The 27,758-nt window shown below is 45.2% G+C and overlaps 1 protein-coding gene across 2 annotated transcripts; it reads left to right on the top strand.

Annotated features, from left to right (window-relative positions):
* Positions 1–27,758, top strand: LOC143280147 (cholesterol 25-hydroxylase-like). 2 transcript variants are annotated; one of them, XM_076584724.1, is made up of 6 exons: positions 1–246; positions 7,685–7,804; positions 18,991–19,480; positions 22,931–23,116; positions 25,392–25,594; positions 27,508–27,758. In XM_076584724.1, the coding sequence occupies exons 2-6, from the start codon at positions 7,689–7,691 to the stop codon at positions 27,749–27,751; spliced, it is 1,239 nt and encodes a 412-aa protein (XP_076440839.1). In that variant the 5' UTR covers positions 1–246; positions 7,685–7,688; the 3' UTR covers positions 27,752–27,758. The 2 variants fall into 2 exon arrangements, with proteins under 2 accessions (XP_076440839.1, XP_076440840.1); XM_076584725.1 differs by lacking the exon at positions 7,685–7,804 and having other exon boundaries at positions 7–246.

The raw sequence follows: 27,758 nt of genomic DNA, 5'->3' as shown, positions 1-27,758 counted from the left end.
GAAACGATCTTCGATTGTCCCGCCCCTGATTTTACAGCAACTGCTCATTAATCCACGGGTTTACCCGGAGATGTACGAGGCAAAGGTCAAGGATACAACAGCGGGTTGGTCCACTGCTGCTGTTCGCGGGAGTTCGCCTGGCGTGCCGGCGACGGAGTCGTGAGAGAGAAGGAGAGAGAGAGAACTCCGCGAGGATCAATACCTGTCTGTTTGTGTCAGGAGCGATTGGGGAGCTCTCGTTGTGAGGTAAGTTGTGTTTACAATGAGTGCATGGACAGGTGAGTGGTTCAATGGCATGGTCATGTTATGGTGCATCACTGTCAGTGAACCGGCATGGCAGTGATGGTGTGTGTGTGTGTGTGTGTGTGTGCATATGTGTGCCTAACATATCAGTTCCGCCTTGTCTGTCAGTTCACTGTGACTGCACGGGAGAATGTGTTTTGTGTTTGCGTGCGCGCGCGCGCGTGTGTGTGTGTGTGTGTGTTAACTGATCTTGATCACGATAAATAAGCGTCGCAAACTGGCGTAAGTTGATGCCGGGGGGTGGGTCGGTCTATTGCTAGGGCCGGGGGCACTGAGAGAGAGAGAGAGAGAGAGAGATGTTTCATCATATATCCATATTAGGTGGCCGGCTTCTTGAAAATTTTAGTTTGGAAGCTTGTGACGGAACCTACATGGACTGTGGTATCACAGGGCGTCCCAGTCCGACACAGGTCTTTGGAAAAGGGAGTTTTTATAAAAGTGCCCCGTCCTGCAGGGCGAGAAGCACCTACTGTTGTTCCACCAGGTATCTGTCAATGATGATGGATGACTGATAGAGGCTGTCCTTTTTTTCTATTATTATAGAATTAGTGCTTTTCCCTGTAGATCCGAGTCCCCAAAACATTGACAGAATTATGAACCGATTTGATTGTGGTCACTCTGTGGAAGGAAGGAAGAAAGTCGGATCGTACGCTTATTAATCTGCCTTGTCTTTTATGGATAAAGATATATTTACTAGCCTCTATAAGACTATTGTACGACCTATACTAGAATATGGAAATATAATTTTGTATCTCCCGCAGATTAAAATGGCAATCATTGGCAACTGAATGGGTTCAAAAGAGAGCAACAAGAATGGTGCCAGAACTGAGCGGGGAATTAGATTACCAAAATCGGTCGATACAACTGAATTTACACTCGTTGAAATACAGACGCTATAGGGGAGATATGATACAAGTTTTCAAGATCATAAACAAAATTGATGACATTGACCCCAACACTTTTCTCAGCTAACAAATCTGATATAACCAGAAGTTCAAATACTAATTTTTATACACAGTTTTGTAGGACAAATGTTCGCAAATCACCCTTCAGCATCAGAGCTGTTAAAGGATGGAATGCACTATTAAATATAACAAAATCAGCTAACAATATAACCCACTTCAAAAATCTTTTGGATAACGACCCTAGATCATTAGCTCAGAAATATGATTTTGACAATAACTGATAGGCAAATTAGCATGCAAATGCAAACCCTAAAATACCTATTTCAAGAAGGGACGTGGAAAAGCCGTGAGGCTTATTATAGTCCCAACTTCTGTATCTGTATCTGTAAAAAAAAAAAAAAAATAAAAAAAAAAACAAGGCATCGCTGGTACCAGCCCCTCAACCACCTGTAAGAAAAAGGATTAGCCGCAGTTGTTTCCTATACGGTTCTGGAGAACAGTTGGGAGATTCAATCTGTGCCGGCATGCAATTGCTTTTCTACACAGCCAGGGGTGTGAGATCGATAGTCCTTGGCGATGAAGCGGGCTACACGTCAGTGTCTTCTCTGTACACGCTCCAGTGCATTGATGTCACTCTGAGTGTAATTGTCCCACATAGTGGAACCGTATTCAGCGGTGTGTGTGTGTGTGTGTGTGTGTGAATAGAATAGAATAGATTTTATTGTCATGAAACCGTAAGGTTTATAAGACACAAGTGCAATGGTAAATGAATGAACGAATGAAAAACACACAATTAATCAATCAGTTAATGCAGTAAATTGCAGCAGCATTCATAAACAAATTTTCCCGATCTTGTTTGTATATATTAATAATCTGTTAGCATCACCTGACTGGGAATATGTCCTGTGTTATTCGAATTTTGAATATCCTTTAAAAATTGTTGCCTTAAGGTTTTATATTTAATACAATGATCAAGAAGATGGATTTCGTCTTCCATGATGTTACACTTGTTGCACAATCTGTCTTCTTGTGGAATATTTAAATATCTACCTTTCTCAATCTTTAGGTCATGCGCGCTTATTCTGAGTTTCGTTAAAGCTGGTCTGTGTTTTGTATCTGATATATTTAAAAGATAGGTTTCAGTTTTGTACTCTGCTACAATCGTATTGTAAAATTTTAGCTTTAATGTTTTTTCTCTTTTATCTTTCCAGTATTTGATATATTCATTTTCTATTTTTTTATACAAGACGTATTTCAGTGTGTGTGTGTGTGTGTGTGTGTGTGTGTGTGTGTGTGTGTGTGTGTGTCCGTGCGTGATGGCCGAACGTCACTGGATCAAACTGTTCACATCCCAGTGTGGACCACATTGCAGTTCACTGCAGTACATTGATGATGTGTGTGGACCACACTGCAATGTGACTGACACTAGTGACAGACTGTAGATGTACTTTATGTGGGGCTGACTGTGGACCTACTTTATATCGGGCTGACTGATCTTAGGATTAGTTTACGTGTGGCTGGTTGACTGTTGATCTGCTTTACATTTGACTGACAGACTGTAGGTATACTTCACGTGTGGCTGACTGATTGTAGACCTACTTTACCTGTGGCTGACTGACTGTAGATCAACTTCACCTGCGGCTGACTGATTGTAGACCTACTTTACCTGTGGCTGACTGACTGTAAATCTACTTCACGTGTGGCTGACTGACTGTAAATCTACTTCACGTGTGGCTGACTGACTGTAAATCTACTTCACGTGTGACTGACTGTAGATCTACTTCACATGTCACGTGAATGACTGATTGCAGATCTGCTTCACATGTGAACGACTGATTATAGATGTATTTCGCTTATGACTGACTGACCGTAGATCTACTTCACAATTGAAGGAACGCTGCCAGATTTATTGATTTTAATTCACTGAAGGCAGACAGGACCAATATAGTGTAGCAGGCTGGATCTATAGTGTAGTAGGCAGGAACTGTTGTGTAGCAGACAGGAACTATAGTGTACTTATAGTGTAGCAGGTAGGACCCGTTATGTAGGAGACTGGATGTATAGTCTAACAGACAGGACCTACAGTTTAGGCAGGAACTATGTATCAGGGACATGTAATGTAACAGACTTTATCAGTCTAACAGGCAGAAACTATATAATGTTCGTATAGTGTAGCAGACAGGACCTATATATAGTGTAGCAGACTGGATCATTCTAATTTAGCTGGTAGGAAATATAGTGTAGCTGGCAGGACCTGTAGTATAGTAGACTGGATCTATAGTGTACGGATAGTGTAGTGTTGCAGGCCGGAATTATAGAGTACGTATAGTGTAGCAGATTTGATATAATACAGTGTAGCAGACAGGACCTATAGTTCAGCGGACAGGACCAAAGGACCTATAGTGTAGCAGACAGGATCTGTAGTGTAGCAGACAGGACAGACAGGATCTGTAGTGTAGCAGACAGGACATATACTGTAGCAGACTATAACGTACCATAGCGTAGCTGGGAGAGCATATAGTGCAGCAGTCTGAATCTATAGTGTAGCAGACAGGATCTATAGTGTAGCAGACAGGACGTACAGTCAGGATCTTTAGTGAAGCAGCAGGATTTACTGTGCAAGTAGACCAAAACTAGCAGACTACCAGGACCTTTAGTGTACGTGTAGCGTAGCAGACATGATCTATTGTTTAGCAGACAGGACCTACAGGCCTGACTAAGCGCGTTGGATTAAGCTGCTGGTCAGGCATCTGCTTGGCAGATGTGGTGTAGCGTATATGGATTTGTCGGAACGCAGTGACGCCTCCTTGACCTACTGATACTGATACTGAAGCTGACATGGCCTACAGTGCAGCAGGCAGTACCTATAGTGTAGCAGGCAGGACCTACAATATAGCAGGCAGGACCTATAGTGTAGCTGGCAGGACGTATACGGTATAGTATAGCAGGCAGGACCAACAGTATAGCAGGCAGTATATTTAGTTTACGTATAATTTGGCAGGCATGAACTATTGTGCGGCAGACTGGATCTATAGTGTAGTATTCAGGATCTGCAGTATAGCAGATCTATGGTGTAACAGGAAGCAGGTTTAGTGTATCAGATCCAGTGTGTTGCAGACAGGATCTGTAGTGAAGTAGACAAGACCTATAGTGCAGCAGACATGACGTATATGTACCTACAGTGTGGGATCTGTGGTGTAGCAGACAAGCGCGCACGCTTGTGTGTGTGTGTGCGTGTGTGTGTGTGTGTGTGTGTGTGTTCGTTCTGGAATACCCTTTTCATTTCTTTACTGGATTTTCAAGATTTGTTTCTCACTCTTTTATACAGGGTATTGTTTTCTTCAAATTGATAGTTCTTTGATTTTACTTTCATATATTTCCTTCTTCTCCTCTTTTCCTCCTCCTCCCCCCACCCCCTTCCCCCCTCCTTCTTCCTCCTCCTACTCCCCCCCCCCCCCCTGAGTCCCCCCCCCCCCCTCCTCTCATCCTTGCCTCCTCCTCCTCCTCCTCCTCTTCTTCTTCGTAGTTTTGTTCTGTTTTTCATGCTTTGTTGCTGTGATGGCGTGGTGAATGGAGACTCTTACCAGCCTTACCCTTTTTACTTTCGGTAAAACACTTGCTCTCCAAACTTAATTGTCACTGTCGCCACTGACCACTGCATATACAGGGGGAGGGAGGAGGGGGCATAGCGTTCAGAGAGGAGTGGAGGTGGGTGACGTACAGCAGACATGACGAAGGACTGTCACATGTCAGTTCTGTCCATCCACACGATGCAGGACTTGCTGTCTGATAGCACGCACAGTGTCATGACGTCAAAGTGATTACTGCGACCATTGCTGCTACTACTACTACTACTGCTGCTGTTGCTGCTGCTGCTACTACTACTACTACTACTACTACTTCTACAATACAGGACAGTTTACACCCGGTGTGTTAACACGGGGCGCACGTTGAAGAATAACTCAGCAGGGTGTGAAACTTCTCGTGACAGTGTCACGTCATTGTGTTGTTGCCGTCATACGGAAAGATTAATAACAGCGGTGTGTGAATCTAGACAGGTACTCTGTTGTCTGTTATGGATGTGTGTGTGTGTGTGTGTGTGTGGAGAGAGAGAGAGAGAGAGAGTGCGTATGTGTGTACGTGACGTATTGTTTTAGGGAAGGGACGGGGTTTCTTCTTCCGTGTTCCCTGGCACGCTAGATTTTCAGTCCGGTCAGGACAGCAAAGTCCGCGGTCCGTCGCAGGGACCCCACCGGTCCCCACAGTTTCTCATGGAGCTCCACCGGGCTGGGCCATGCCTGGCGTCTCAGAGCGTCGAAGGTGGGGCAGGACTGCAGGATATGGGAGGGGATCTGTGGGCCTGTGACGGCGCAAGGGCACTGGTCAGTATTTGGTATCTTCAGACGGAAGAGGTGGGAGAGGAGCTGACAGTGTCCCGTTCGCAGTCTGAAGATTGTGACCTGTGCCGCTCTGTCCAGCTCATGGATGCCGTCCTTTTCGTCTTCCGTCCCGATGTCCAGACGTTGGCGCCGTGCTTTCCTGAAGTTGTCAGTATCGTTTTTGCCACGCTGAAGGACACTGTAGTGGTGGGCTGGCTGCTCTAATTTGCTGCCTGCCTTGGATGGGTGGTCCGTCCGCCTTTTCATTGCCCCTTATGCCACAGTGGGATGGACGGGGTTTGATACCCAGCGTAAAGATGAAAATGACAGAGATTATTGGGAGCAGGACGAGAGACAGGAGCAGGACGAGAGACAGAACAAGTGACACACGCAGAGAGAGAAAGGGGTGGGTGGAGAGGTATGAAAACCCGACACGCAACTGTGGTGTAGAGTTTGCCACTCACTGTGTTTCTTCCTGATTCAGATAGACTGTTAGACAGAATGGTGGTGGGTAGGTGGGATGGGGGGTACCAGTATTGCGTCTTGTGTAAATACTGAAATAAATAGTTTCACTCCACTCCACACCACACACCCCCCTCCCCCCCTCACACTCACACTCCCCTCCGCCTCGGCTATAAGTACACGTGTTTAATGGAACAGTTGCAAGGTGGCCTTGTTTACCAGCAGTTGGTATGGTGTTGTGCTGAGGGGTGTGGTGGGGCGCTGTATAAGGACACATGTCCCTTCTCACTGCCTTCAGCCAGTTACGTAAAGTGCCCCTGGCACTAGCAGACAGCACCATGAACTGTTTGATCTGTGTCACCTCCCTCTCACTCATTCCGTCTCTGTCAGTGTGTGTGCGTATGTGTGTGTGTTTTGTAATATTGATTTTGTTTACTTTCTCTTTGAGAGGCCTGATAAATAAACAATTTTGCTTTGTCTGTCTGTCTCTCTAACACACACACACACACGCACGCGCGCACACACACACACACACACACACACACACACACACACACACACACTTTACTTGCGGTAAACGTTTATTCATGCTCCAGTGATACATAATGGCTATGTTGTGTTTTGTGTGTAGACTGTTTAGGTGCGTGCTGGGTCGCTGTGTCCACAATGGAGACGAACTTCCTTTTTTTTTCTTTTTTTCTTCTTCTTTTTTTTGATCAGTTTGATCATTCAACATTGTCTGAACAGCCATGTAAACTGAATGTTCAAGATCTGGAAATGAGTTTGGTCTTTGAACGTTGTCTGAACAGCTTTAAATGAGTTTGGTCAGTCATTGAACATCGTCTGAACAGCCTTGTGCAGTGAAACTATTCATTTGCATACATCTTTTGTAAAAGCCTTTGTCTGTGTCATGGCATTTCGGATTTGGCTTGGGGACGACTGTCTTGCCTCCTGTCACATTTTACCTTTGTTATGTCAGTGTGTGTGTGTGTGCGCGCGCGCGCACGTGTGTATATGTGTTTGCATGCGTATGTATGTGTGTACTTTTTGTTTACAGAGAGGAAAATGTATTAATTTTCTGAGAAATACCGGCTCTTGCTAGAACTAGAACTGAGTGAGATCGAAAGGAAAGAGAAGGGGAGAGAGAGAGAGAAGAAATGAAAAAGCTCCGTTCAGTTCTCATCCACTCTGTCCATGAACTCATTAAAACTAAAACATGAACCGCGAGGTATGCTGACATAGACACGTTTGGTTATAACAAATTAAATATTCCTTGAAAAATGAATAACCCAGCAGAATTATAAAGACCAACGGCAGTGAAGCTTTGAACTAACAGGGCCGATTTTTTCACCCAATGAGGTCACCAGAGATGACGTCATGCAGTTTGCTATCATCACGGAGAGCAGCGGTGTTCAATGAATGATGGAGTAGGGAAGACCCCAGCAATTAACTGCTTGATCCTTAGGGCGCAAGCCACTCGGTCATTCAGTTAACCCATTCACCGCCAGTCAATTTAGAGTACAAAATTCCCTTGTGGTATAAACACAGATGTATAGAAAATATGGCATATCCTACCACCGAACATTAAGTGCAGTAGGTTCATGGATAACAGACCAATGAATGGTCACCTTTCAGTGACATGGGTCCTCTACCGAGCCTGTGCATGAATGCTAGCTTGGTGGTGAAAGGGTTAAAACCGAGGCTCAACTCTGAAACCTTTACTCAGCTTTTCCGCCAGAGACAGTTGACAACCAGGTTAGTGTGTGTGTGTGTGTGTGTGTGTGTGTGTGTGTGTGTAATCAGTTATAATTAACGTGAACTGGTGACGACCAGATCTCAGTGTGTTGATTTCACTTATTGGCACTCAACGTGGCTTTCTAATAATTTCAGTCACTCTGTTGATTTCATTTACTAACACTCAGGTGGCTTCAGTTGCATTTATTCAGTCATTCAGAGTGTTGATTTCACATAAATTATTAGGCACTTTCCATTAATTCAGTCACTGTTGATTTCACTTATTAACACTCCAGTGGCTTACCATTCATTCTCTCTCTCTCTCTCTCTCTCTCTCTCTCTCTCTCTCTCTCTCTCTCTCTCTCACACACACACACACACACACACACACACACACACACACACACACACACCACACACACACACACACACACACACACACACACACACACACACACACACACTTTCTGTGTTGATTTCACGTAACACTGCACTGGTTTTCTCATCCTTTCTCCTTTCTGTCACTGCCGAATGTTAATTTCACTTAGCAACACTCAGTGATTGATTCACCTGTCCTCCTCTCCCTTCCTGCCTTCCCCTCCTCTCTCTCTCTCTCTCTCTCTCTCTCTCTCTCTCTCTCTCTCTCTCTCCTCAGTGTGTGTGTGTGTGTGTAAAACAGCGTGTGTACTAGCTCATATGTGTATAAGCATAAGCGCGCACGTTCGTGTGTCGGAAAGCGTGTGTGTGTGTGCATGGGTACGCGTGTGCCGGCGGCATGTGCGTGTGTGCATGTGTGTGTGTGAAGAACACACCCAGTGTGCTGGTGACTCACACTCAAGCCGTTTGAAACAAAACTCTTTCTACCGCGTAAATTTGAATAGATCCTGAAGCCGGGGAAGCCAGCTGAATATCATTATGTAGCATACTTTAAATAGCTTAGAAAGAGAGGGGGTTGGGGGGTGGGGAGGGGAGCTGGGTGAGGAGAGGCGAGGTTGTGGGGGGGGGGGGGGGGGGCTGGTGGGTGTGGATAGCATGACACAGCAGTTTTTGTTTTTTTTTACAGGCGGCATTTCGCCGCGATGCGTGGTGAGATGGGGGCACCTTGACAACCACACCACACGCGCTGAGCTGAACTGTCGTGGGAAAGCATATACTTCTCTCTCTCTCTCTCTCTCTCTATCAGCTGTTGAGCTGTGAGCTCTGTGCGTGTGTGTGTGTAGGGAAAGAGGTCGCTGTGTGGGAGGGCGGGGCAGGGGGGAGGGACAGGGGGGGGGGGGGGGGGGGCGGAGATGTACGGATGACTGTGCGTTTTTGCCGAATAGCGAAATCATCGATCCATGACCAGGAACAAGGACAGCTGAAATGAATAGCGTTGAATTTAATGAATGTTATTTTCTAAGTGTAAGAAAATATGCAGGTTTTTTTTTCTCCACATATTTCTTTGAAAGAGAGGGAAGGACGAGGTGGCCGGAGCGTCACCCCACGTGAGGTGGGGGAAAGTGTTGTCACGGGTGTGGAAATGAAAGAAAGGGGAACAACATTAGAACAAAACAAGAAACAAGTACAAAGGAGCGAACATCATTATATCAAATCAATAATGAATAATAATAATGATAGTATTTATATCGCGCTGAATCTTGTGCACTGAGACAAATCTAAGCGCTTTAACAGCCTATAATTCACAAATAGTGGGTTCGTGAACAGACTCACAGCCTGAAGACAACGTGGTTGTTGCGTTTGGGATCTCAGTCACATGGATGGAGACCGTGGACAGGACGTGGTCTTTGCGTTAGGGGTCTCAGCCAAACGGATGGAGACAGGACGTGGTCATTGCGTTAGGGATCTCAGCTGCATGGATGAAGACAGAACGTGGTCATTGCGTTAAGGATCTCAGCTGCATGGATGGAGACAGGACGTGGTCTTTGCGTTAGGGATCTCAGCCAAACGGATGGAGACAGGACGTGGTCATTGCGTTAGGGATCTCAGCCAAACGGATGGAGACGGACAGGACGTGGTCTTTGCGTTAGGGATCTCAGCTGCATGGATGGAGACAGGACGTGGTCATTGCGTTAAGGATCTCAGCTGCATGGATGGAGACAGGACGTGGTCATTGCGTTAGGGATCTCCGCCACATGGATGAAGACAGAACGTGGTCATTGCGTTAGGGATCTCCGCCACATGGATGAAGACAGAACGTGGTCATTGCGTTAGGGATCTCAGCTACATGGATGGAGACAGGGCGTGGTCTTTGCGTTAGGAATCTCAGCCACATGGAGGAACAAAACGTGGTCGTTGCGTTAGGGATCTCAGCCACATGGAGGAAGACAACGTGGTCATTGCATTAGGGATCTCAGCCATATGGATGAAGACAGAACGTGGTCATTGCGTCAGGAATCTCAGCCACATTAATGAAGAACTGCAGAGAGCTAGCTGTCCTGTGGTGATGGCCAATCCTGTACCACTGTCTGTCTGACGGTTTCGTTGAAGGGATCTCTGTCAGTCTGCATGGAAGGATTACTGTCTGTCTGTATGGACTGTTTACTGTCTGCCCGTCAGTACGGAGGGATTATTGTCAGTCTGACGACATGCAGGGATCTGTCTGTATGGAGGATTACTGTCTGTATGAGGAGATCAATGGCTGTATGTATGGAGGGCTCACTGTTCCAATGTCTGTATAGAGAGATCACTGTCTGTCCGTTTATCGGTATGGAGAGATCATTGTTTAGAGGGATCCCTGTCTGTATGGAGGGATTGCTGTCTGTATGGAGGGATCGCTGTCTGTGTGGAGGGATTACTATCTGCATGGAAGGATCGTTGTCTGGAGGGATCACTGTATGGATGGATTACTATCTGTCTGTATGGAGAGATCCCTGTCTGTCTGTTTGAAGGGATCACTGTTTGTGTGAAGGGATCACTGTCTGTATAGAGGGATCACTGTATGAAGGGATCACTGTCTGTGTGAAGGGATCACTGTCTGTATGGAGGGATCACTGTATGAAGGGATCACTGTCTGTGTGAAGGGATCACTATCTGTATGGAGGGATCACTGTGTGAAGGGATCACTGTCTGTGTGGAGGGATTACTATCTGCATGGAAGGATCGTTGTCTGGAGGGATCACTGTATGGAGGGATTACTGTCTGTCACTGTCTGTGTGGAGGGATCACTGTCTGTGTGGAGGGATCACTGTCTGTGTGGAGGGATCACTGTATGGAGGGATCACTGTCTGTGTGGAAGGATCACTGTCTGTGTGGAGGGATCACTGTCTGTGTGGAAGGATCACTGTCTGTGTGGAGGGATCACTGTCTGTCCAGAGGGATCACTGTCTGTCTGCATGGAGGGATCACTGTCTGTCTGTATGAAGGGGTCACTGTCTGTGTGGAGGGATCACTGTCTGTCTAGAGGGATCACTGGTTGTCTGCATGGAGGGATCACTGTCTGTCTGTATGAAGGGGTCACTGTCTGTGTGGAGGGATCACTGTCTGTCTAGAGGGATCACTGGTTGTCTGCATGGAGGGATCACTGTCTGTCTGTATGAAGGGATCACTGTCTGTGTGGAGGGATCACTGTCTGTCTAGAGGGATCACTGGTTGTCTGCATGGAGGGATCACTGTCTGTCTGTATGAAGGGGTCACTGTCTGTGTGGAGGGATCACTGTCTGTCTAGAGGGATCACTGGTTGTCTGCATGGAGGGATCACTGTCTGTCTGTATGAAGGGATCACTGTCTGTCTAGAGGGATCACTGTCTGTCTGTGTGGAGGGATCACTGTCTGTATGGAGAGATCACATTCTGTCTGTTCAGAGGATCACTGTGTACTGCCTGTAGGGGTCTAAAGCCTGTTCTGTAACATCCGTGTGCGATACACATCATTCATCAGCAGCGACGTTTATGTGCTAAATTCTGACTTTATGTAAATGGTCTTGTCATTGTAAAGCGCGAACTGGTTTTTTTTTTTTGTGTGTGTGTGTGTGTTTGTGTTTTTTTTTTTTGTTTGGTTTTTTTTTATAATTTTTTTATGCGGTTTAGAAATATATTTTGATAATAAAGATATGGTATGTTTACATCCTTTTTGCTACACTGTACATATCCTGCCTGCTGCACCACAAGTATGGAACAGCAGGAAAGGTGATTAAGCAGAGAAGAAAAGCACGAAAGCAACTGTTAAGAGGAAAAGACATGCCCGTGACAAAATGCATCATGTCCACCACAAAATGAAGCAGAAAATGCATTATGCCCAGCATTTTGCATTATGTCGAGCACAAAATGCATCATATCCAGCACAGAATGCATTATGTCCAGCACAAAGTGCACTGCGTCCAGCACAAAATGCATTATATCCAGCACATAATGCATATGTCCAGCACAAAGTGCACTGTGTCCAGCACAAAATGCATCATATCCAGCACATAATGCATTATATCCAGCACAGAAGGTGGGTAACGTAACCTGTAAATAAGTGCCGCTACCCCACAGGGTGTACCCGGAAATAGGAGAAGGGAGGGAAAGAGCGGGGAGAGTGGCGAGAGAACCTACCTACCTGTACACCGACACGAACGACAGCAGAGGGAGGGAGAAAGGGGGAGGGGGGTCTACCCACCTGTATATCGACAGACACTTGAGGAGGTGGGGTGGGGGTCTATCCGCCTGTGTACCGATGTGAACGACACTGGCTAGAGGGAGTGAGGGGAGTTTTGGGGGGGATGGGGGTATACCCGCCTGTACACCGATGTGAACAACAGATGGAGGAGGACATGGATACCCACGACTGACGGGCGCAATAGCCGAATGGTTAAAGCGTTGGACTTTCAATCTGAGGGTCCTGGGTTCGAATCACGGTGACGGCGCCTGGTGGGTAAAGGGTGGAGATTTTTACGATCTCCCAGGTCGACATATGTGCAGACCTGCTAGTGCCTGAACCCCCTTCGTGTGTGTATGCAAGCAGAAGATCAAATACGCACGTTAAAGATCCTGTAATCCATGTCAGCGTTCGGTGGGTTATGGAAACAAGAACATACCCAGCATGCACACCCCCGAAAACGGAGTATGGCTGCCTACGTGGCGGGGTAAAAACGGTCATACACGTAAAAGCCCACTCGTGTGCATACGAGTGAACGCAGAAGAAGGATACCCACGACAGACCTGTGGGGAAGGGAAGGGGTGGGGGGGCGGGGGGGGGGGGGTGGTGACGGGTAGTGGGGAAGGGGTGGAGAGGATGGGGTAGTACTGTTACAGCCCTTATCGATGGATGGAACCTGCAGATCTGACGCAACAAGCAACCCGCACCCCGACCTGTCAGTCACACACAATCCGTGCTGTCCGGAGAGAAGCATGTCTGTAGTCATAGTGCCTATGTATCTGTCTCCTTGCCACACACACATGCACTCATATAGATGGATCCAGATAGATAGGATAGATAGAAGATAAATAGGATGACAAGCGAGAGAAGGAACAAAATGTTGGAAGCACACAGACAAGATGTTAGTGGACCGGTGGTTTTCTTGGAACATTGAAAGCCGGGCAACACTCAGTCAACCCTCCTGTGAGTCGTCTGTGGCGTCACAGCGATGACGTCAAAAGAAAGCCCCCGCACGTGATGGTATCTCGTGTCGGTGCTCACATGTTCCCGGTCACGTACACCAATCACACAAGATCCTGAACACAGTTGCTCAAGGCGACGCTGATCGACGCTGGTATGTAGGCTAATGTAATGTCTTGTTCCAGGCGAAGACCTGCAGGCCTGTGGATTCCCTCGCCCCCACCCCTCCACATCCACCCGCCTTCCCGCCTCAACACAGGCCCCAAATTAGCGTCCGAGACGGATTCGAACAGGACATGCTTTATTGAGGCACAAACCTCGGGAGCCCGCTGATTGCTACGTGATTGTCAATGTGTCCATGGTGACAGTATTTTGTGGGATTTAACGAACAAAGCACAGTGTTTGTCAGTATGTCCAGGATGGTGGTGGTGGTATTGTGTAGGATTGAACATTGCACAGTGTTAGCGTGTCTGTTGTGATGATATTGAGTAGAATTTGACACAGCAGAGTTCTCGGGTAACGTGTCCATGGTACTGTGTATGATTGATGAGAATCTGTTGTGACAAAAGAGCAAAACGATGGAATACAATACAATACAATAGCACAGTGTTCGTAATTAAGTGTGTCCATGGTCGTTATACAAAATTAATATTGCACATGTATAGAGTAATATACATTGTAAACGCCCACCGAACTAGTTTGAACAAGACAGAAAAAGAAAACTGTCATGAACTAATGATAATTCACTTTGCTGTTATGATTGTGTTGTTTCACGAAGAAATGCAGATTTAGATCTAGAAATAAGGACTGGAACGCCTCAGATGTCTTCATTGAAAAAAAATCAAGTGAGAGCGTGACGTTCATCCACGACGTAGTTTCTTATTTTTAAGTAGTTTAGCGTTTTAAAATGTTCGCTTTTGCTCTCTCTCTCTCTCTCTCTCTCTCTCTCTCTCTCTCAAGAGGACTTAAACAAGGCTGTGTGTCAAGCCCACTACTCTCTTTTCTTTTTCTTTTTCCTTTTCCTGTTCTCTCTCTCTCTCTCTGTCTCTCTCTCTCTCAATTTTTTTAAGGAACTTACAGAAGGGTTATCCCTTCGCGGAAGGCATGGCATGGTAAATTTCAGGAGCTGTAGGTTTTCGCTGTTGTTCGCCTCTCCTCTCTCTCTCTCTCTCTCTCTCTCTCTCTCTCCCCCTTGTCCATCTCTCTCACAGTTGTGCTTTACGTTATTATGAAAATATAATCCACAATTTCATAGATTATGAATACATGTGTTGTGTTCATTCCTCTCTCTTCATCTGTCACTGTCAGTCTGCCTATTCTCCACCCAGTCTTTCTTCTTTTTCCTATGCATTATTTATACATGTCTTTGTACTATGCATATAACTGTAAAGCTTATCAAAGTATCTAATTATGTTATGTACACGCTTACATTATTTCGTTGTGGGTTTTTGTTGTTTGTTTGTTTTGGTTTTTTTGTTTAAGTTTTTTTGTTTTTGGTTTGTTGGTTTTTTTTTTGTTTTGGTTTTTTTGTTGTTGTTGTTGTTTTGGTTTTGGGGGTTTTTTTCTTTGCTTTTCCTATTTTTTCTTCTTTTTTTAATAATTTTCATTTCTTTTCTTTTTTTCAATTTTGCTCAGATGAGCAGATGTGAAAAGCATTTGTGCTTATTCCCTTACGGTTTATCATCTTGAAATTCCATTCCTCCATTCTTTCTCTTAAACATACACGTACAAGCGCGCGGGCGAGAGGAAGAAGAGGGGTGACAAGACTTCAGAAAGAAAGACCATTGTATGGAGGAAGCAGAATGGGAGAGGGGGGGGCGGGGGGCGGACATATTTATAGCACATTTGAACAAATTCCTATTGACGAGAAACTTCTCATGCATATAATATACGCCCAGCCATTTCTTTATGATGAAACTAAAAGGGGAAAGGGCTCCTGCTTTGGGTGAATTGCCCAGTAAACGCATATCCCCAAACTTAGAGAGTGAAATTGTGAAAAGAGGGGCAGGTCGCTCACAGGAAAGTGTACAATATCTAGGATGAGCTTAAGCGATGAGGTTCGTTCGTTCTTTAGTTTAACGTCTTTTCACTGTAAGTGATATTAGACGAGGATGTGAGAGAGAGAGAGAGATAGGAAGAATCTGACCATCGATCTGTGAGTCCGTGAAAGTGCGGCAGCACCAAAGCCAAAGCCCGTGTTGGTGCGTATGCACTGTTAGTTGGCTGTGCCCGTCACCACACGCCGAGTCAGCCCACTTGTGTGAACCAGTGTTGCGTGACACTGTAGTCGTCACCCTTACCTCCCCTTTACCTGCCCCTATCCTCACCCCCACCATCATCCATTACCTCCGCTTCACTTGCCCCTACCCTCAACCCCACCCCCTCCATCACCCATATCTCCCCTTTACTCGCCCCCTTCCATTAGCCCTCTCCACTCTGACAATACTCATCTAAAGTGCTACGTATGGTTGTTGCTGCTTTTGGTTTTTTCTCTCTCTCTCATGGTGAGTGGTATTGGATGATGGTGTGGTGTGGTGTGGTGTGTTGTGTGTGTGCGTGTGTGTCTCTGTGTGTGAGCGTAGAGAGAGAGAAAAAAAAGAAAGGCTTGACAGAAAGGTACCAAGTAAACAGACGCGAACATCTTGTACAAAAGTGCTAGGAAAATGGCTATCACCCACAGTTGGTGTGTTCTGTTGGTTGCGAGCAGACGGAATAAAGGCAGTAACAGTTTGCAGCCGTCATTTCAGTGCCGTTTCACACGATTTCCATTTCCATTGAACCACACCCCACGTTCAATACGTGACAGAGCCCCCCAACACCCACCACCCCACCCTAAACACACGCAGTTCCACACACAGTCCCCGGCGCCTGGTAGCACTGCTCCAGCGGAACTGCTCAATGGCCTCCGTGCCAGACTGCACCTGGAACAAGGACACGTGACTGAATCCTGCCCTTGTCGATACCATCGTTCCCCCCTCCCACCCCCCCACCCCCCGCCCCTCCCCCTCAATTTCTTTGATGGGCGGAAGTGGCCGTAATGGAGGTGAACAAAGGGTGGGTGGGTGGGATGTGTGTAGTGAGAATATGGGGTGGATGGTGGTGGGGGAAGGGTGTGGACACGGGTCATTGGGAGGGGGGGGGGGTCAATGTGGTAGTGGAGTATGGAATGGATATATGCTCTGATATGGAGAAAGTCAACCAGTTGCCCTGGAGCGTGAGTGAGGACAGTGTTGGTACGCGGTGTCCGTTTGGTGAGTGAGGACAGTGTCCATTCTGTGCAGTGAGGATGGTGTCAGTACATGGTGTGTGCATACAGTGAGTGAGGATTGTGCCAGGATAATGACTGTGCTGGGACTGTGACAATGAATGACCATGCTGGGACAATGACAATGAATGACCATGCTGGGACAATGCAATGCTGGGACAATGACAATGAATGACCATGCTGGGACAACTATGCATAATCATACCAGAGCAATGACCATGCTTAGACAGTGACTATGAATGACTATGCTGGGACAGTAACCATATATGACGGTGTTGGGACAATGACAATGAAAGACCATGCTGGGACAATGACTATGAATAACCATGCCAGGACATTGACGATGCTGGAGCAGTGACTATGAATGACCATGCTGGGACAGTGACCATGCTGAGACAATGGCTATGAATGACCATGCTGGGATAATGACTATGAATGACCATGCTAGGACAATGATCATGCTGGGACAGTGACTATGAATGACCATGCTAGGACAATGGCCATGCTGGGACAATGGCTGAATGACTATGCTGGGACTATGACTGCTGGGACTATGACCATGAAGGGACAATGACTGTGAATGACCATGCAGGGACAGTAACTGAATGACCACACTGGGACAATGACCATGCTAGGGCAATGACGAAGGAGGACCATGCTGGGACAATGACCATGCTAGGGCAATGACTAAGGAGGACCATGCCGGGACAATGACCATGCTAGGGCAATGACTAAGGAGGACCACGCTGGGACAATGACCATGCTAGGGCAATGACTATGGAGGACCATGCTGGGACAATGACCATGCTAGGGCAATGGCTAAGGAGAACCATGCTGGGACAATGACCATGAATGACTTTGCTGGGGCTGTGACTATGACCATGCTGGGACAAATGACCATGCTGAAACAATGACTATGAATGACCATGCTGGGATAATGACTATGAATGACCATGCTATGACTGACCATGAATGATCCTAGGACAATGATCATGCTGGGACAATGTCTATGATTGACCATGCTAGGACAATGACTGAATGACTGTGCTGGGACTATGACTGCTGGGAAATATGACCATGCTGGGACAGTGACTATGAATTACAATGTGAGGACAGTGACTGAATGATCATGCTGGGACAATGACCTTGCTGGGGAAAAATCTAATGACCAAAAATGACCATGCCTGACATTGATCATATTCACCAAGCAGCGAAGTGAGTTCCCCAAACCAGTGCAGTCAGTTGAGGGTCATCCATACCCCCAACCCTACCCCCCACCTCCCACCCCCTTACAGTCCACTACACAGTGGCTCCGGGGACCACCTACTGATGGTATCCATGTTTGATGATGGGGTTTGAACCCTTTGTGGCTTTGTCAGGACTACCATTCAGCAGAAGAATGACACCTGGGGCATGTGGGGGGTGAGGGGGAGTGGGGGGGGGGGGAGATGGAGAGATTGTAGACGACCGGCTCTGTGACTAAGCCATTATTGTCATCAGTAGGGAGGGGGCTTAGTAGATGGTGATCCAAAGTACGTTAAATCAGAACAGGGAATACCAAACACCACCAAAGTGACTCAGCAGCAGTGCAGGGTCTCCTCTGGTGTGTGGCCTCCTGGTGACCTAGCATCAATATTTCCCTGTGGACTGCCAGCATGCAGTGATGAACAGGGAACGGTGTCCGCTGCCTCCTGGTGACCTAGTTTCAATATTTCCCTGTGGACTGCCAGCATGCAGTGATGAACAGGGAACGGTGTCCGCTGACATCGCACAGCTGTGGTGATGCGTTCTACAAGGCAGTTTTCATACTTTGTTACATATAAATACACCGACACTGGCACTGAAATTATTGACATGCACGACATTCATTGCCAAAAACTGATCTTGTGTGTTTCTGTGTGTGAGTGTGTAACTTACGCGTGCATAATTATGTGTGTGTGTCTGTGACTCGTGTGTGTACGTGTGTGTGTGTGTGTCCCTGCTGGTACAGTGTGTGTGTATGTTTATTAACAAGAGAGACAGCAGTAATATGAAAACCGTTTATAGTGTGTGTCCCTGTTGGTGCAGTGTGTGTATGTTTATCAACAAGAGATACAGCAGTAATATGAAAACCGTTTATAGTGTGTGTCCCTGTTGGTGCAGTGTGTGTATGTTTATCAACAAGAGATACAGCAGTAATATGAAAACAGTTTATAGTGTGTGTCCCTGTTGGTGCAGTGTGTGTATGTTTGTTAACAAGAGATACAGCAGTAATATGAAAACCGTTCAGTGCGTGCTGGTTTGAAACCGATACAGTTTTCCCTCTCTCTCCCCTGTGTGTGTTTGTGTGTGTGTGTGTGTGGTGTTCCATACAGGTGTACAGGTGATAGTGACATATGCATGAGGCAGGTTGCGACACTGTGTGCAGGTTAGCAGCACAGAGAGAGAACAGAGAGGGAAGACACATGACCATCACCATGCCGCCACAGACCACAGCCAGCCAGGCCACCACACACACAACATCAGGGGTCTCCACCACACCTCTCTACAAGGGGCATCACTCTGATCATCACCATCACCACCACCACCACCACCACCCTTCCCAGTCCCAGCCCATGGCGGGTGTGGGCACCCTGACCCCCGTGACCCAACCTGACCCCCGGCTGCTGACCTTGCTGAGGTCAGGGGTGGTGGTGGGGGTGCTGCTGGGCTGGCTGTGGGCGGACTCCCTGCAGGCTGGCATCGACCTCACCTGGCGCTACCTGCGCTCCGCCTGGTGGTTCCGCAGCGTGTACTTTGAGACGGTGTGGGCCACCGTGTCCTATGCCTACCTGATCCCCCTCTACCCCTTTGCCCTGCACTACCTGCCCCGCATGGACAGGTACAAGGTGGATACTGCCACCACCTACCTTCACCAGGTGAGCATTGTATTTGTGTTAACTCTTTTTGTCACAACAGATTTCTCTGTGTGAAATTTGGGCTGCTCTCCCCAGGGAGAGCGCGTCGCTACATGACAGCGCCACCCTTTTTTTTGTTGTATTTTTTCTGCATGCAATTTTATTTGTTTTCCTATCGAAGTGAATTTTTCTACAGAATTTTGCCAGGAACAAACCTTTTGTTGCCATGAGTTCTTTTACGTGTGCTAAATGCATGCTGCACATGGAACATTTTATCATTTCCTCCGAATGACTAGCGTCCTTAGCGCATGTAAAAGAACCCATGGCAACAAAAGGGCTGTCCCTGGCAAAATTCTGTAGAAAAATCCGCTTGATAGGAAAAACAAATAAAAACAGCAGGCAGGGAAAAAAAAAGGGTGGCACTCTCAGTGTAGCGACATACTGTCCCTGGGGAGAGCAGCCTGAATTTCACACAGAGAAATCAGTTGTGACAAAAAAGAATAATACAATACAATACATAGATATAAACATCATAAATGTATATAGCCATAGTTGTGTGACTCTATGGCAAGTTATGTAAAAGTGTTCTATGTATGTTTGTGTTGCCATTATCTTTGTAAACTTTTGAATAAAAAAGTTTCAAAATATTTATAAAAGGTCACCACACTGCCACCACCTACGTTTACCAGCTGACCGCAGTTCTCTGAGTCTGTGTGGTCACCACGCTGCCGGACATCATGAGTGGGTAGGTGTGTCTTGGGAGGGGGTGATAGTCAGAGGTTAGTGCTACAGTTCTGCAGGAAGGATTCTGAACGAGTTGCACAAGGTACATCAGTGTCGCTCAAATTCATCTCATTAACAGGATAAAAGAAGAGGGTAATGTGATCATGTTCATTATATAGATGATGACTGCTAGATGTGGGCCAACCAACATGCATGCTGGCACACACGCGCAAGCGCACACACACACAGCAAACACACATGCACGCACGCACGCGCGCGCACAGACACACACACACACACACAGGCAAATGCTCACACACAAACTCACATGCACACAAACACACACACACTCGTACACGCACACAAGTACACACATAAACACACACATGCACACACATATACACAAACACACACTCGTACACATGAACAAACACATGCACGCACGCACACACACACACACACATATACACACACACACACGCAAGCATGCTCACATATGCACACACACACACATGCTCATGCTCATGTTCATGTTTATGTTTCATTGTGTCTTGTAAACTTTAAGGTTTTATGACAATAAAAAGTATTCTATTATATTCTAAACTATTCTGTTCTATTCACACAAACGCATGCATACACACACAAACACACACACGCACGCACACACTCATAGAGGCACACACACACAGTCCACTGTCACATCAGAGGACGCAGGCAGTTAGTGTGTACATAAGTTTAACCCACCCAACCAGGTGTACCCACCCAACCACCTGTAGAAGTCAGGGCCTCCCTCCCCGACCAACCCCACCCGCTTCTCCACATGTGCCCCGACCTCTCCATGCACACTCCCACCCCCTCACCATGTGCCTCCTGGTGTGTGCGTGTGTGTGTCATCAGTGATGGATGAGAGATACACCCCCAAAAGTGAGAGGGACAGGAGACACACAAGAGATATACAGCAACAAAAAACAAAACAAAAGAGGCAAGGCCTTCAAGACTCACTTGTGATAAATTAAGTCCCCTAGCATTAATTACAGAGTAATTTCCCTTTTTTTAGTATCTGCACCAAAATGTTTGCAAAATAAATAAAATTCCATGCTTAGCAAAAGAAGTTCCTGTTTGAACAAAAAATGATAATAATGACTCCTCTTGTTGTTGTGTCAGAATAAGAGGTCAAAGTGCTAAGTTTAGAGAATACAAAAAATATAAATATAACAGTAAATGCCGTTTGCATATTATTAGGCTTCTTTTTTTTCTTTTCTTTTCTTTTTGTGCCCATCCCAGAGGTGCAATATTGTTTTAAACAAGATGACTGGAAAGAACTGAATTTTTCCTATTTTTATGCCTAATTTGGTGTCAACTGACAAAGTATTTGCAGAGAAAATGTCAATGTTAAAGTTTACCACAGACACACGACACACACACACACACACACACAGAGACAACCGAACACCAGGTTAAAACATAGACTCACTTTGTTTACACAAGTGAATCAAAAAGCAACGTAGTCAGGTTATAATTGTTTGTCCCCCCTTGTTGCCATGTGTGTGTGTGTGTGTGTGTGTGAATAAGTGTGTCTGCGTCACCACCAGTGATGGATGAGTGTTGCTGAACATGATGTTCACATTCTGCTGTCTCCTGTGTTCGTTCACTTGCTTCTTCCTCACTGGCTGGGCCAGGTGCTAGTCTGTTCTTCAGTGTCAGTGCTGGACTGTTCAAAAATTCAGTCATGTCATCTTGGTTGTGAGTGGGGCATAGCATGATAGCCAGGGATACTGTGTGTACCATGTACAGTGTGCTGGGCATAGTGAGGGATACAGTGTGTACTGTGTACAGTGTGCTGGGCATAATGAGGGATATGGTGTGTACTGTATACAGTATGTTGGGCATAGTGTGGGATACAGTGTGTACTGTGTACAGAGTGTGCTGGGTGTAGTGAAGGATGCAGCGTGCACTGTGTACAGAGTATGCTGGGCATAGCAAGGGATACAGTGTTTACTGTGTAAAGTGTGCAGGGCATAGCAAGGGATATGGTGTGTACTGTGTACTGAGTGTACTGGCCATAGCAAGGGATACGGTGTTTACTGTGTACAGTGTGCTGGGCATAACAAGGGGTACTGGTTTGGGAGTTAGGAGTAAGCAAGATTTGAATAATGTGATAGGTGTGTGGAGTAACGTTCTGAGTGTGAGACAAGTCCGTGTTCAAGAGCTGTGTGAGTGTTTCAGAAAGCCAGGCAGATAGCAACAGATTACAGCCATGTGTTTTTTAGATAAGCATTATGAGCTGCTGCAATCAGGAAACGCTACAGAACTTTTGGATTGAAATCTAGAGCTCAAAAACTTTCATCCCACAGTCAGTTCACCTTTTGAATTCTTAAGTGCCAGGTGTGTGTGTGTTTGTGTGAGTACATGTCAAGTGTGTAGATAACAGTTTGTACTTTGTTTTATTTTTTATAACAAATCTATTTTCAATAGTGTCAAGCTGAAACTGTGACAATGTGCAGTATTATGCATGCAGTGTAAACATTGGTGTCCTTCAACATGTTTACAATAATGATTTTAATTACATTTTTTAAGTGAATATATGCAATATTTTTTACATGAATATCTTATAAGTTTGTTGCTCCTTTTTAATTAAGTCATGTTTAATGTTTTTGTGTCCAGTACTTGTCTATGTTTGTTTTGCTGCACCTGATGTAAATTATCCTAATGAGATGATAAAGTTATTCTTACCTAATCTTATCTTAGAGTGTGCTGGGCATTGCGTGGGAGGCGGTGATCTACATGGCGCCACTGGCGCTGCTGGACACGGTGATGGTGAAGCGGTACTATGGGGTGGACCCTCAGGAGTGGAGCCAGCGACAGCAGCACTGGGTACAGACCACCCGTGCCCTCCCCCTCCACCCGCCCACCTTGCTGCAGCTCTGCTATCAGGTCCGTCAGTGTCTCTGCTTCAAGAACGCATCAAAGTGTGAGGAGTGGTCCATATACGCTACACCACATCTGCTTCAAAGGGGGCACATGCCTGACCTTACACACAGACCTTATGCGCTGGCCAAGCCTTTTAGAGCCTCTATATGTAAAGATAGATAGAGAGATATATGAATCTAGTTAGCATAAAAGAACAGTCACATGACCTTTGTATTTATTGTTTGATCTTGTTAATTTGCTAATTTGATTTATTAACTCCGATAAGAAATTTTCTTTCTACTACTGCTTGAATTGTTCAGCTATGTCAGGATCTTTCAGTTTCTCAAGGTTGAATTTGAATTGGCTGTTTTTCCCTTTCTTGTTTAAGGCTGTGGTTACTACCAAGGAGAGCTCCTGGGAACGATCTTGTTTTTGCCCTATTGATGCCAGACATGTTCCAGTTCTTCACAAGAAGAATAGTCAATCTCTGGCTGTGATGCTGACCGTTCGGGGAGTGCTATGTCCATCATTGGGATGCTTTATGCTCACCAAAAGTGTTAGCAAGAACCAAGTCATTATCACAGGCGAATTCCAGCAGGTGTATATAGTTCCCTATCATTGGTATTCTCATTACAATAGGGACCACAGGAATTCCTCCAGTCTTCTTGGGCATCTGTAACAACTTTGGCATTCCAATCACCCTTAACAATAAGGATGTCTTTCTTGTCATCCTTGTTGATGACTGCTTGGAGCTAGGTATAGAATTCTTCAGTCTGGTCATCATCATAGTCTGATTTGGGGGCCATATATCTGCACTACCATGTTTTTCTTTCATGGTGCGGTATATCTTGGGCGGTATATCTTGGGCAAGTCAAATCCCGCAGAGCCCATCCCTACCCAGACTGGATTTTCTTGTTGGGTTTACTCCCCACATGCAGCAGATAGTTACATTGTTACCAGAAGCAGAGGAGAGTCTCTGACCTAAGCTGTCCTGGTATGCCCACATAACAAGATCCAGTGGTCTTGCTAAAACAATCCTCCAAGGAACTGTTGGTAGGGGGTGATGGAGGAGAAGACAGAAAAAACAGTGGACTGACAAGACTGCAGAATGGACAGAAAAACCATTTGCAGGGAGCCAGGCTTTCAAACACAACCAACAGACTTGGAGGAATCTGGTGAACAGTTCTTCTGTGTGGTGCCCCAGTGACTCTTCACAGAGTTAATAATAATAATAATGGATACTTATATAGCACACTATCCAGAAATCTGCTCTAGGTGCTTTACAAAAACGCTTTTGTTAACATAAAACATTATATCTATGTTACATACACACACCAAAATGTGACTACACACACACACACACACACTGCATACTTACATTTTAACATACATGTGTATCTAACAGCTACCCTAACACATACGCACACATAGGCAGGCACAAACTTACATAAACACACGCACACGCAATACACATTGATATACATGCATGTAGTTATGTACACATACATATGTATACACACATAGTCCAGCACAACTAACGCAAAGGAAGTGGACCTACCACAATTGAACTTACTGCTGAGGGAAAAGGTGAGTTTTGAGACGAGATTTAAAAGATGCGAGGGAATCAGAATGACGGAGGTTATCAGGGAGCTTGTTCCACGTCTTTGGCGATTGAAAAGAAAACGATCTGTTAAGGGAGAAGAACAGATTTTTTTTTAGGGGTGCTGATCTATGACACCTTGCTCTTCCTGCTGCATACGGACATGACATGACATGATAACAGTGTGGTGTATAGGTGGTTGGAGGTGTGACATGACATGACGCAGTGTGATGTACAGGTAATAATTGAAGGTGTCACAGTGTTATGTACAGGTGATATGAGTTATGACATGACATGATACTGTGTGATATACAGGTGATTGGAGGTGTTACATAACATGACACAGTGTGATTGTACGTACAGGTGATTGGAGGTGTTGCATAACATGACACAGTGTGATTGTACATACAGGTGATCGGAGGTGTTACATAACATGACACAGTGTGATTGTACATACAGGTGATCGGAGGTGTTACATAACATGACACAGTGTGATTGTACATACAGGTGATCGGAGGTGTTACATAACATGACACAGTGTGATTGTACATACAGGTGATCGGAGGTGTTACATAACATGACACAGTGTGATTGTACATACAGGTGATCGTAGGTGTTACATAACATGACACAGTGTGATTGTACATACAGGTGATCGTAGGTGTTACATAACATGACACAGTGTGATTGTACGTACAGGTGATCGGAGGTGTGCTGATCTATGACGCCTTGTTCTTCGTGCTCCACCTGGCGTTACACAAGCACCGTGGACTGTACGCCTGGTTCCACGCCCGTCACCATCAGCACCACATCATGCATGCCCACATCACCAACCAGCTGTCTGTAGGGGAGAGAATCATGCTGATCCTGGCCGCTAACCAGGCTCTCAAGTTCCTGTACAGGTGACCTCCCTTTCCTGACCCCACCCTTCCTCCCTGCCTCACACACAAAGTGATTTCAGGGAATTGTAACATTTTAAGATACTGTTCTTCACTGCAGCGTTTTCTGTAATTGTGTGTATCGATTAATGGTTTGGTTTGTTGTTTTCATTTTGTCTGATATTAGGTACGTTGTTCATGAGGAGTTTAGGCATATTTTAATGAATAGATTATTTCCATGAAGGGTCTATGGCTGTTAATTGATAAATCGTTTTTGACTCACTTGTGTAAACAAAGTGAGTCTATGTTTTAACCCGGTGTTCGGTTGTCTCTGTGTGTGTGTCTGTGTGTCAGTGGTAAACTTTAACATTGACATTTTCTCTGCAAATACTTTGTCAGTTGACACCAAATTAGGCATAAAAAATAGGAAAAATTCAGTTCTTTCCAATCATCTTTTTTAATGCGAAGCTTTATAATAACAAATACAGAACACATTTTAACGATTAGATTTTTTTTTTTTTTTTTTTAAGTGTATCACACGTGAGTCTTGAAGGCCCTTGCCTCTCTTGTTTACAACAAGTGATAAGCAGCTTAACTGATCTGATCCTCTAAATGAAGAAAGAGATCTCCTCACTGAAAGAAAATATAGCATCCTCCAGTGAAATAGAAATTATGTGGGGCAAACTTAAAATTAAGTTTAAAAAAAAATAAATTAAGATAAAATGATATATATATATGTGTGTGTGTGTGTGTGAGATACGAGAATACTGTATTACAATTAAAAGAGAAATTGTTGACACATTTGCTGACAAAGGCGACATATTGATTAATCAGAACAGTGCAATCAACAGCCTGTAAAATCCTAAATTATAATATCAGTCAACAAATTGAAAGAGAATAAATACAATAATGTTAGAGTCACTCTTGAGGATACTGTAGTCTAGTCGCACTACAGGAACACTCCAATGTAACTATGAAACAGGGAACCAGCAATTCAGTATAAATGTGTGTGTGTGTGTGGTCATGTAACCCACATTATGCTACTAATGATTTAGAATGCATAAAAGAGAATAAAGTGGAGTAAACAGATTATACGTAAAACAATAAATACAAAATACTATGCACACATTACCAATACAAATATTCAATTTAATAATCTGACATAGCATGCTTTCATATACACATACAGATATAGAGAAGTACACAGAATATTAAGATGCACACATTACCATATGATACTCAATTTAAAATCACATGTACCAAGACATATAGTATACGTATGTATACATGTATCTCAGTCCTGGGATTTAGCATCCAAAAGTAAAAATATGCAGCCATATAGAGTCGCATACATATCAGAAATATGTAATCATATGTATACATTTAAGTCAAACAAATGTGACACCCTTAAGTAAAAATATTTATGTAAATAATCAATTATATATAAACAAGACATTCATATATATATTTACAGACATTATTAACCTAAAATGTAGCACACAATAGTGAGACACCCCATGCAAAGTTCAGAAAGTGCATTCATATAAATTTCTGCCACCACACACACACACACACACACACACACACACACACATACTCATGCATACATGCACACACATACAAACATAATATATATATATAGAGAGAGAGAGAGAGAGATCCAAGAATAATGGAAGTAATGAAAATGTATTCATGCTCAACAACCCACACTGCACAAAACATGAGTTAAAGGGCAGTAAAAAATATTTCAAATGATAAAATACAAAATACAAAGAACATAATGCCAGTAAGATAGTTCTCACACACACACACACACACACACACACACACACACACACACTGACCAAGGGGAGTACAACAACAACAACAAAAAACGACCACACATGCATATAACATCAGTGTCACAGAATGGAATGACGTTTTGTGGTGTTGCGCAGTCACCCCCTGTCGCGGGCGGTGTTCGTGCCGGTGTTCATCCTGCTGCTGATCGACAACCACACTGGCTACGACCTGCCCTGGGGGCTACAGCACCTGCTGCCGGAGGGGATGTGGGGGGGACCCCGTCTGCACCACGCCCACCACATGCTGGGCACACGCCACTACCAGCCCTTCCTCACCTACCTCGACCATGCTCTCACTTGGTGGGAGGGCAGGACCACGCCACGACCCAAAATGAACTGAGGGGGGC

Source organism: Babylonia areolata, chromosome 3, assembly GCF_041734735.1.
Source record: "Babylonia areolata isolate BAREFJ2019XMU chromosome 3, ASM4173473v1, whole genome shotgun sequence".
Lineage (NCBI taxonomy): Eukaryota > Metazoa > Mollusca > Gastropoda > Neogastropoda > Buccinidae > Babylonia > Babylonia areolata.
Note: the sequence above shows the minus strand (reverse complement) of the source record. Positions and strands in the feature narration are given on the sequence as shown.